This window comes from Solanum stenotomum, chromosome 5 (assembly GCF_019186545.1).
Source record: "Solanum stenotomum isolate F172 chromosome 5, ASM1918654v1, whole genome shotgun sequence".
NCBI classification, from domain to species: Eukaryota; Viridiplantae; Streptophyta; class Magnoliopsida; order Solanales; family Solanaceae; genus Solanum; species Solanum stenotomum.
The window spans coordinates 63,256,686-63,268,489 of NC_064286.1; the positions used below are offsets into that span (position 1 = coordinate 63,256,686).

The window sequence follows — 11,804 nt, forward strand, 5'->3', positions numbered from 1 at the left end:
AGACGGTGATAAATATCAAAAGCAAGAATTACGTTGATATAACTAGTACAAAAACAAATACCAACAAGCTTAAAATCCTTGAAAAACAAAACGATATTCCACTGCCTACTAATCTTATACCCTGATACTTAATACATAATTAAATAATTTAACATACTTCATTAAATTATTCAATTAGAATAAATTAAATTAATTTGATATAAACACCAAATAGATTTCGGTGAAAAAAAAGGATATAAACAACACGAGCAATGAGTGAAGCGAAGAGACAACAGTGCGGTTTGGGCGGTTGAACTACGGACAAATGCTGCGAATATCACGTGACTATAATCTAGTCACAACCTCATTCATTTCAAAATTTCAAAAATATTTTCATTAATTATTACTATATTTTAATTACAATGATCAATTATTTCAACTTTATATTTGAAAAATAGAATCTAAAGTTTGAAAAAGAGGACGAGTTTTAATTATTTTTTTTTGTTTTACCCTATAAAGTCTAAATGTGAGTTTAACTTTCAAATACAATTCTTCAACTAAATCCACAGATTATTATGAAACAATTTGAAACTTAATATATTGCATGAGTGAGAACTTAAACTGGACTCTACACACGGTTCATTTTCAAATAAATCGATGAGCAGAGACGAAGTCAGAATTTAAAGTTTATGAATTCAGAATTCAAATCTATTTGAATTAATGGGTTCTAAATTAAAAATTTATATATATTCAACAGATTCTTTACGAAAAATATAAAATTTTGACAAAAGTTATTGGGATCGGTCGAGTTCTATACTAGCTCGGCCCTTGTTGATGAGGTGATAGGTCATATCGAACTTAATTCAACAGTAGATTGTTACATGTGTGAATGCCCTATATTAATCGCTAGAAAGGAAAAAAAGTTGCATATAAGATGTAATAATATCTTTCAATACTGTAATACCTTTTGAGGAAAATTTCTGAGCTTAATTTGAACGTTAAAGTGAATAATATCATATCATATTATGAGTATTTTGTCCTTACTTTTAACCCAACAATATGTTCTACAATTTTTTGTATTCATTTGAATCATGTAAATTGTTATGTTACTTAATATAAATTGCATTAATGAGAAGTTAAAGTGGGACTGGTGCAACTTTGAAGTGAAGTAACAGAAAAGGTCATTTATAGTGAGTGGGGGCGACACTCTACAGTTGTGTATTTAAAATTAATTCAAATTCTTCCTACCTACTTTATTATCCTCATCCTCATCTAAATAAAAGATTTTTGCAAAATCTACACTCCTAAAGTACCTAACAATAAAAACAAAATTTTAAAAAATAAATAAAATTGAGGTTTGAGTCCCCTTATTAAAAGGGAATCAACACTATAGATAATTTACTTTCTTGAAGTAAGAGCCAAATAGAAGAAAATGCAGAGCACTAACTGATTCAGCTGAACTCAGTAACTTTAGCTCAAATTACATAATTATTTGTTATAAATTTATTTAATATGTATAAATTATTGATTTAAAATCTACTAACTCAAATAGGGTGATATTTTGAACTCGTTTAAATTTTGGATCCAACTCTGCTAGCTACCAACCCCTGCTTTTTAGCGTGCTTTGACTAAATTTTCTTACATATTCTGTTTTCTTTCTTTTTTTCCTTTTTTCAGTGAGAAAAAAATGGAAAAAGAAGATGGTTTGAGGACAGTGGAGTGTCTAAGAGGAAGATTAATTGCAGAAAGAGCAGCTTCTAAAAAAGCAAAAGAAGATGCAGACCTTATGGGAAACAAGGTTTTTTTTTCTTCATCTCTGTTTTTCTTTCCGAGTGAATATGATAGTAATGGACATTTTGTTTAATTCTACTGTTTTCTCATGATTAGATTTGTTTGATTATAAGTTACATTGTTCGAATTCTTCAAAATGTTGCCTTATTCGTGTCTGATTCTTTGAAAATGCATAGCTTTCGAAGGATCTGATATACCTGCATTATGCCTCACCTCATACCTTCTCGGAATTGCAGGACAATAGATGTTACAGATGATAAATCAATTTTTTTTATATATCTGTTACTTTATCTTTGTCGGCCTATGATGATACTACTAAAATATTTTTTAAGAGTCCGAGCAACATAATTTATTTATTTATTTCATTTTGAAATTTACAGCTGATTGAACTGGAGACAAAGTTGAAAGAAGAGAGCAAATCAAGAAACAAAGCTGAGAAAAAGCTCAAATATTTTATAAAAAAGCTTGAATCCATGAACATATGTTATATTTCAGATGAATCAGAGCACTCAAGTTTGTTTGATAAAAGTGAAATTTCATCTGTTACATCTACAACAACTACTAGTAACAGCAGCAAAATAATCTCTGAACAAAATTCCCAATTTAAAGACTCTATGATCAGTGATTTTCAAGAGCTCATATCCCAAGAAAACTCAATCAACTTTGACAAAAATAGCAAAGATGATGACAACAATTCTAAGGAGCTGGAANTTTGAACTTGTTTAAATTTTGGATCCAACTCTGCTAGCAACCAACCCCTGCTTTTTAGTGTGCTTTGTCTAAATTTTCTTACATATTCTGTTTTCTTTCTTTTTTTCCTTTTTTCAGTGAGAAGAAATGGAAAAAGAAGATGGTTTGAGGACAGTGGAGTGTCTAAGAGGAAGATTAATTGCAGAAAGAGCAGCTTCTAAAAAAGCAAAAGAAGATGCAGACCTTATGGGAAACAAGGTTTTTTTTTTCTTCATCTCTGTTTTTTTTTCCGAGTGAATATGATAGTAATGGACACTTTGTTTAATTCTACTGTTTTCTCATGATTAGATTTGTTTGATTGTAAGTTACATTGTTCGGATTCTTCAAAATGTTGCCTTATCCATGTCTGATTCTTTGAAAATGCATAGCTTTCGAAGGATCTGATATACCTACATTATGCCTCACCTCATAACGAGTTATGTTAGAAAGAGAATAAGGTGGTGGGGGTGGGGGTGGGGTGGGGGTTGTCTAAGGCTTTGATAGAGGGTGTTGTTGATGATCCGTAAGCCCTATTCACTTTTCTTTTGTTTTAAGCTATCGATAGTCATGTTCTTATATTTCTATATAAAATTCCTTCTCGGAATTGCAGGACAATAGATGTTACAGATGATAAATCAATTTTTTTTATGTATTTGTTACTTTATCTTTGTCTGCCTATGATGATACTACTAAAATACTTTGTAAGAGTCCGAGCAACATAATTTATTTATTTTTTTCATTTTGAAATTTACAGCTGATTGAACTGGAGACAAAGTTGAAAGAAGAGAGCAAATCAAGAAACAAAGCTGAGAAAAAGCTCAAATATTTTATAAAAAAGCTTGAATCCATGAACATATGTTATATTTCAGATGAATCAGAGCACTCAAGTTTGTTTGATAAAAGTGAAATTTCATCTGTTACATCTACAACAACTACTAGTAACAGCAGCAAAATAATCTCTGAACAAAATTCCCAATTTAAAGACTCTATGATCAGTGATTTTCAAGAGCTCATATCCCAAGAAAACTCAATCAACTTTGACAAAAATAGCAAAGATGATGACAACAATTCTAAGGAGCTGGAATTCTCAAATTCAGATGCTAATAGGTATGTAAAATGTCTAAACTCGACATTGAAAATCTTACACAGAAATCTTAATAGCTTAGTTAGTTGGCTACTTGAACTCTCACTTTTATTGATGACGGTTCGATTATCCACGTTATAATCCTCAATCCCTACCCTAATTTTGAAGAAGATTTTTCTTTTCTAAATATAAAAATATGTTACTTGAATAGTAGAAGGGTAAAATTACTCCAAATCAAAGAGTAAAGGAGTAAATTTGACCCAAATGAGAGGGAAAAATAATTGAGTTAGAGACACTTTTTCATTGTCATGTTGGACGTCAATTAGCCCCATAGTGGAAAGGGGTATATTTTGGACCTTAGACTTCACATCTATCGCCCTTTTGTTTAGATAGTATAACAAAAGGTAAATTTAAACCTTTTCGAATAGTAAAGAGGCAAATTTATTTATTTTCCCTTCGATTCTTTTATTTGATCTAACATTTTTATCTATTATTCTAGCTCAAAATCATTAGTCCGCGAGGAAGGGGAAAATGGAGAAGATGAAAGTTATTTTCAAGAAGACAATGTCAATAACTCTTTGGCATTAGTTCCACTAGATTTGCCAAAGCCAAAATCAATTGATCCAATTGTTCTTGATGCTACTGTTAGAGAAGTTCTTGATGCACTAAGGCATGCTAAAGAGAAACTCCAGACACAAATGGAGAGAGGGCGCGGTACGATTAAAGTTGGCTAACTTAGATATATAACAAATCTTGTTCGTCTTGATTTAGAGTACCATGAGGCTAATTAGTATTTATAGTCAGTGAGTTCAAATTGAACGTGATCTTATTATATGTAATTATGTATATATTTTAATTTTCTTTTTTTGCATTTATATGTTGATAATGTCATACTATATTTAAGCAAACTGAGGTTGATGTTGTGATATTCTTGAAATAAAGGACTTATTTGGTGATCAAAGATATTTATTGAAGTATAATTTGTCATATGTTTGGTTGGTAATTAAAAAAATATTTATCGAAAAACATATTGCATATATTAAATAATAATAATAATAATATTACCAAATTTGGTACGAGTTTTAACAAAAAAAGAGTTTAGTACTATTAAATATTGGTAATAACACACTTTAAAATTAAAAGTTACGATAGTTGTTAGGAAAATGGCTTCCTTATGAGAAACATTTTCTTCAAAAATGACATTGGTCCTACCAAACATCTTGCTTTCACGTATGGAAGTAAAAAAGAGAAAACAAGTAGCGAGAGCGACTCAATAAAATTGTTGACCTAAAGCTAAAATCTTTTTGTTCCTAATTAATAAATAAAGTCTCGTATAAAATTTTATTTGAAAATTCTTCTACTTCTTTTTTTTTTGTTATAATTCTTTTTCAATTAAAGACAACTATTAACATAATTTATAAGTAAAAAATATCAATACGCGTGCTTATACAATTTCTCTTAGATCCTTTAATTTCGTAAATACGCGTAAATCGTTAATATCGGAGTGACAATAGACAAAAGCTTGATGAAAAAAAAACTAAAAATATAATTTTAGCCTTATGATTAAAGACCTAGAGAGAACCCTAACCGCAATCACAACCATTATAACAATAACTTAAATTGTTCAAAAATATAACAACCAAGAAGCATAGAGACACTCAAATAGAGATAATTACGGAGGTTCACCATGTATTATATATACCCACAAAATAAAATAAAAAAAGATTGTGGCAAACAATTTGAGATCTCATTTAACATCAAAACCCAAAAAAGATCATTTGGTAAAGAACTTCCAAAATCCCAATTTTCTTTTTTTGTTTCCCATTCCCTCTTTTGATCCAATAAATTAAACAAACTCTGTCACATCTTTTTTATGGGTTTTTACAGCTAAGGCTGTTGTTGAAAATTGACACATTCATATAAGGACCACAAAGATTGAACATATACTATATTCTTTGAACTCACATAAAAACTTTTTCCTCAATTTTTCCCATACACATTTGGTTTATTTCATTTCTTTGGAATTTTGTTACATATTCATGGTCTATAGGCCTGCTTGTCAATCAATTAGAGATTAGTTGGAGTCAGTTTAATGAATCCTCGAGAAATTCAGTAACTTGTTGAATGAAAATATTCCAATTGCTAGTCATTATTTGGAGAAACCGCGTATTCAAATATAGATAGTACAAATTGCAAGTGCAAAAAAACATGGTTATGTTGTGTTGGAGGCCTTCTGTTAAACGGGATGGTAGTCGTAGAGGTGGAGATCCAAATGGTAGGTTTAAAGGATTAATGTGGTATAAGGATTTAGGAGTTCATGCAAATGGAGAATTTTCAATGGCAGTTATACAAGCGAATAATTTGATGGAAGATCAAAGTCAGCTGGAATCGGGGCCATTGAGTTCTGTGAATTTAGGACCTCAAGGAACATTTGTTGGTGTCTATGATGGACATGGAGGACCTGAGACTTCGCGGTTTATAAACAATGCTATGTTCTCCAATCTCAAGAGTACGTATGTGTAATGTTTTTAATTTGATTGCATGATGTTTCATTGATTTTGTCACGAACCTTATATGTCGAATCCAACAACAGCATATCCAGTGTAACCCCATGAGTGATTATCTGGGAAGGGTAGAGTGTACGTAGACCTTACCCCTATCTTATATGTCTAAATCTTTAATCCGCCTCTCAATGTATTATTCTCCAAAGTTGTTTGTGTTTGAAATCTGAGAATATCTTTGTAATCTTATTCTCATTTTCAGAATTTGCATCAGAACATCAAGAAATTTCTGCTGATGCCATAAGAAAATCTTTCTTGAAAACTGAAGAGGAGTTTTTGTCACTTGTAAAGAGACAATGGCAAGAGAAGCCACAAATTGCAACAGTAGGATCATGTTGCTTGACCGGCGTAATATGTAGTGGACTCCTATATACTGCGAATGTTGGAGATTCGCGTGCAGTACTAGGCAGAGTAGATAAAGCTGCAAAGAGTGTAACAGCTATTCAATTGTCAACAGAGCATAATGCTAGTATTGAATCCGTGAGAGATGAGCTTAGGTCATTGCATCCTCAGGATTCACAGATTGTGGTACTCAAACACAACGTTTGGCGTGTGAAAGGTATTATACAGGTATGTGTTGATAAATATAGTCTCAATTCTTTGGTTGTCTGTTGTTAATAACGGAAGCTCTTATTTTCATGTTTCTCATTCCTTACCTTAGAAGTACTCTTTCTCCATCTCCCTAATCAAATTCACCTACATTAGAATTACTCGTTACTGGTTGATGATTCTGTATGCAACATCTAAATGTATTTCTGCATCAATTTATCGATAACTCTCATCAATAACACAGGCAATGTCAGCTCGATCATATGTTTATATTGGCAACAAGAGGGTACCTAATGCCCCGAGCCAAATGGAATTAAAATACATCTAAGAATTGTTGATGTAATTGATCTTCAAAGGCATTTGATTGATAGTGATGTTCCTAATATATCGTCTTAATATAGGTTTCAAGGTCCATTGGTGATGCATATCTTAAGAAATCAGAGTTCAACCAGGCACCATTATTGGCAAGATTTAGGTTGCCAGAGCCCTTCTCGGAACCAATCCTCAGCGCGGAGCCATCAATATCAGTTCACAAACTCAGTTCCAAGGATCAATTCGTCATATTTGCTTCGGATGGTCTATGGGACCATCTTAGCAACCAGGAGGCTGTTGACATTGTTCACAATCATCCTAGAAATGTAAGCTTTCAATAATCTCTACTAGTAATCTCTATTTTTACCTATGTTGATCGGACTCTCCAAAATGCTGCCGAACTAGTGTTGGATCCTCCAAAAATGCGCTACTTTTGGAGGATCCACCACGCACCTGACAACATTTTTGAAGAGTCTGAGCAACATAAATTTCTACATCGACAATCATTACTGAATGCACAGCTTCTGCATCAGATTGTTAACATATACTCCTCTTCACTCTTAGCAGGGAATTGCTAGAGAACTTATCAAAGCTGCTCTACATATAGCAGCAAAGAAAAGAGAAATGAGATATTCGGACCTAAAAAAGATCGATCGAGGAGTAAGAAGGCATTTCCATGATGATATAACAGTTGTAGTTGTGTTTATTGATCCATATTCTATGAATAGAAGCTCTTCTCGCAGTTCGATACTCTCCATTAGAGGAGGAACTCCCTCCTCTCCAAAAATGTAGTTCTAAATGACACTTCATGAGTCAATCCACTTGCTAGAGGCGGAGCCAGAATTTGAAGTTTATGAGTTATGAATTTGCCTCTGGATTTGTAGCTCGTTTTAGTTACAGGGTTCAATTTTCTAATACAAATAAAGGGTCTAAGCAAAAACACGGATTCATTTGAACTCGTAACTAATAGCAACAAAAGAAGATGGCAGAGCTTCTCTTTGTGAGGACTCAATGTCTTAGTCTTCTTTCATTTCCTTGTAGTTTTAAAATTGAAGTATGTTGTTCCCTTCATTGTTTTTTTTTTTAATTGATGGTTACTTCCTGAGTAACCAAAGAAAAACGTCGATACAAACATTTGATAAGTCATCTTGTTGCACCGTGCAGAGTAAACAGTGAATTTGACCTGTTATTTATGTTAAGATCCCCTTATTGAGTCTAGCATATCCTATTCACCATGCACATTTTGGAGTTCAATATTAGGTACCAATTAGAGTGGTGCAATATTTTATAGCAACAATGAAAGCTTTGAGTATACCTTGATTTGTAATTTGAATCATGTATAACTTGATACATCAATTGGTGTACTATTTTATATCAACAACAACATGGATAAAGTACTAAAAGAACAAAACTACTTTTATCTTTTCTAATAATTAAGGTTAAAGCATCCAGGGTATAATTGTAAGGTCACTACTTCTAAATTTTAAAAATAAATTATGGGAAAATACATAAGTACCCCCAAACCTATGCCCGAAATCCCAGAGACACACTTATAATTTAATAAGGTCCTATTATCCCCCAGAACTTATTTTATAAATAATTTTCTACCCCTTTTCGGCCTACTTGACACTATCCTTGAAAAAATTGTCAACACGCGCTGGGCCCAGAAGATAGTGCCACGTAGGCCGAAAAGGAGTAGAAAATTATTTATAAAATACGTTCTGGGGGGTAATAGGACCTTAGTATAGTATAAATGTGTCTCTGAGATTTCGGGCATAGATTGGAGGTACTTATGCATTTTCCTAATTATTTTAATTTTTAAATGATATCGTGTATATTAATTTTAGTGCAATGACCTAAACACCAACAAGAAATATTTTTTGTATTACTAATCTATATATATAACTAGTTTCTATAAAATTAATCTGTGCATTATAATTTCGATATAACTTGTCTAACAAACGCCCCCTTAGTACTCATATCATATGACTTTGTATAATCAAGGATAAATGTATAAATTAAGTACTCATATCATATCGTCAAACTAGATAGACGTGTCATTTAATTTGGCTTCAATTTGTATCTATGTCCTTTAATTTTAGATGTACACAAGTAGACACTTAAATTTATATAAAATTAAATAAGTAACACATGCATCCTACCTAGCGTCTCAAATAGTCAATTTGCGTCCTACATGACATTCTTTATGTATTATGCCACATAAGACACGTGTCTCTATTTGTTAAATTTTATATAAGTTTAAGTGTCTACTTATACACATCTAAAGTTTAAGGACATAAATACTAGGCATAATGCATAAACATGACCCTTGACTTGGCTTCAGCAAACAACTATGTCCTCCAACTTTGAGTGTACACAAGTAAGTACTTAAACTTGTATAAAATTGAATAAGTAGACACATGTTTCCTATATGACATAATACACGTAGGAAGCCATGTAGGACAGTAAAATTGTCATGTAGGGTGTCATTCAGGACGAATATGTCTATTTGTTTAATTTTGTACAAATTTTAAGTGTCTATTTATACACACTCAAAGTTAAAAGTCATAGCTATCCGTTGACGCCAACTAAGGTCATGTTTATGTATTACATCTAAATATTAGCTGAGCACAAATCAAATGACATATTTATGTATTATGCCTATCATATTTGATTATCATAAGGAAATTGGATTAATAAAAAATTTCTATTGTTCTTTTATGGCCTTTTTATCCTATATTTTTATTATTATATGTAAGAAATCTAAAATTATTAGTTTATAAGTGGTCAAGAAATCTTAATTTCTCGGGCATAGTAATGAAATTATGAATGGGGATGATTTTTGAGGAAGCTAGATGAACATATCTACACTTTTCGAGAATGTTCAAATTGAATAGTGATAAAAGAGTACAATTTCCATTTCGTTTGTATAACGCTCAGCGATGACACACTTTGTCCCACTTTACTAAATTTGGTCAGTGCTCACCGAATAACCGAAACCCCCATCCCCTATAAAAAAATCCAATTTTCCATCCCATTTGTTCATCAAAACTCAAAAATTATATCTTTCGTAGTAAATCCAACAAACATTAATGGCTACTCCGTAAGTCTCTCTACCTTCCTCCTTTTTTTCTTTTTTCTTTTTCTTTGCTTCCTTCCTCCTTTTTCATTTTGGTTTCTGAATTTTTTTTTCAAGTGTAATTCATGGTCAAGATAATAACAATTAGTTTAATGTTTATCGAGAAATCAACCATGATATTGATTAGTTAAATTATGCACTTTTAACTTTTTAATGAATGTTGATGGGGGTTTTCTACAGAAGTGTACAACAAATTCTTCCTGCATCTCTTGATTCTACTTCCGAACCGCCAGCCCTGTTTGATGGAACTACAAGGTTAATATCCTTTCTCTTATTCTCTGTGTTAATTTTTTCAATGCGAAGGTGAAGGTTAGATCACTAACTTTTGACTGTGAATTCGGGTATATAAGTTGTAATTTTCCTTGTATTAATATAGTGAAAAAGATGCATCTGTTGATCAAAGTTCATGTAGTTTGACTCTCGAGAAACATACGTAAAAAGTATCTTGGACAGAGAAAGAGTACTAATCTGATTCAAATTTTAAAATATTTAAATGAAGTTTGAGAAATTATAATCAAAGGAAAAATAATTTGATAGATTTTGAACTTTTTTTTTTTCGAAGGTTGTATATCAGTTATATATGCCCTTTTGCACAGCGTGCGTGGATTACCAGAAATTTCAAGGTTCCTTAATTAACTGCAAATTCATTTCCGTATTTTTTGTTGTTGTTAATATTATAATTACTCTTGTTTTATTTTGGATGTAGAGTATACTACTTAGAATCTTTAGTTTATGTAGATGAATAATGGTCATAAAATAAACTTTGAAGTTATTGACAAATGCAGGGTTTGCAAGATAAGATCGAATTAGTTCCAATTGATCTTCAGAACAGGCCTGTTTGGTACAAGGAAAAAGTGTACCCTCAAAATAAGGTACTTTCTATTGAAACACAAAATTCATCTTCTATCGATCCAGTATATATACATAGTGAAACTGGCCTAGTGTTGTCAGGAGTGGATCTACCATTTAAGTTACAAGTTCGACAGCACTCAGTAGCTTTGGCTCAAACTTTGTGTTTATGTTAAGAAATTCACTTAGTATGTGCGAGAAAAATCTATTCAGAAAGCAGTAAGCAAAAATGGTTGTGAAACTTAAAATCTTGAATCCGACTTTGAGCGTCATGATAGATGCCAAATTTTAAATGCTAGAGAACTCGAAAATAAGATGAAGTGTGCTTGCGACTTCTAAAAAAGTAATCTTTTTTCTTCAAATTCGAGTTTTCTGGCGAACCCGATACATGAAGAGCATATCCTTTGCTTCGATCTGGTTATGTGTTTTGTTCAATTCTTCTGTAGGTGCCCTCTCTGGAACACAAATCCAAAGTGATTGGAGAAAGTCTCGATCTGGTTAAATATATCGACAGCAACTTTGAGGGTCCGTCTCTTCTACCTGATGTAAGCTGCAAAACTCATTCTTTGCCTAAACAGACTATTCTTATTTTCAACCCTCCCCTCCTTCCCGACATGGCACTAAAACGTTGACAAAAGAAAAGGAAGCAAAAGTTTTAAATTTGATGTGATTTGGTAAAATGGTTTAGGACCCTGAAAAACAGAAGTTTGCTGAAGAGTTGATAGCTTACAGCGATACGTTCCTGAAAGAAATATATGGTAACTTCAAAGGAGATATTGAGAAGCATGCTGGTGAGATTCTTGAACATTTG

General features: G+C 32.2%; 4 protein-coding genes across 4 annotated transcripts; all 4 read left to right on the forward strand.

The window, feature by feature from the left end:
* The first annotated feature begins 1,666 nt into the window (after positions 1 to 1,666).
* Positions 1,667 to 2,486, forward strand: LOC125864253 (uncharacterized). Its single transcript, XM_049544160.1, has 2 exons — positions 1,667 to 1,777; positions 2,151 to 2,486. The coding sequence occupies exons 1-2, from the start codon at positions 1,667 to 1,669 to the stop codon at positions 2,484 to 2,486; spliced, it is 447 nt and encodes a 148-aa protein (XP_049400117.1).
* A 121-nt stretch (positions 2,487 to 2,607) lies between these two features.
* Positions 2,608 to 4,392, forward strand: LOC125865983 (uncharacterized). Its single transcript, XM_049546262.1, has 3 exons — positions 2,608 to 2,718; positions 3,254 to 3,606; positions 4,083 to 4,392. Exons 1-3 carry the CDS (start codon positions 2,608 to 2,610, stop codon positions 4,315 to 4,317), a joined length of 699 nt encoding a protein of 232 aa, XP_049402219.1. The 3' UTR covers positions 4,318 to 4,392.
* Positions 4,393 to 5,737: 1,345 nt separating this feature from the next.
* LOC125865978 (probable protein phosphatase 2C 38) lies at positions 5,738 to 8,077 on the forward strand. The gene is made up of 4 exons (XM_049546257.1): positions 5,738 to 6,092; positions 6,347 to 6,714; positions 7,095 to 7,331; positions 7,573 to 8,077. Exons 1-4 carry the CDS (start codon positions 5,792 to 5,794, stop codon positions 7,795 to 7,797), a joined length of 1,131 nt encoding a protein of 376 aa, XP_049402214.1. The 5' UTR covers positions 5,738 to 5,791; the 3' UTR covers positions 7,798 to 8,077.
* A 1,867-nt stretch (positions 8,078 to 9,944) lies between these two features.
* On the forward strand, positions 9,945 to 11,798 carry LOC125865989 (glutathione S-transferase L3-like; the record flags this gene model as incomplete). Its single annotated transcript, XM_049546267.1, has 6 exons — positions 9,945 to 10,108; positions 10,325 to 10,399; positions 10,707 to 10,767; positions 10,930 to 11,016; positions 11,440 to 11,538; positions 11,682 to 11,798. Coding segments are annotated over exons 1-6 (450 nt in total), but the record flags the coding sequence as incomplete, so codon positions are not given.
* Positions 11,799 to 11,804: the final 6 nt, after the last annotated feature.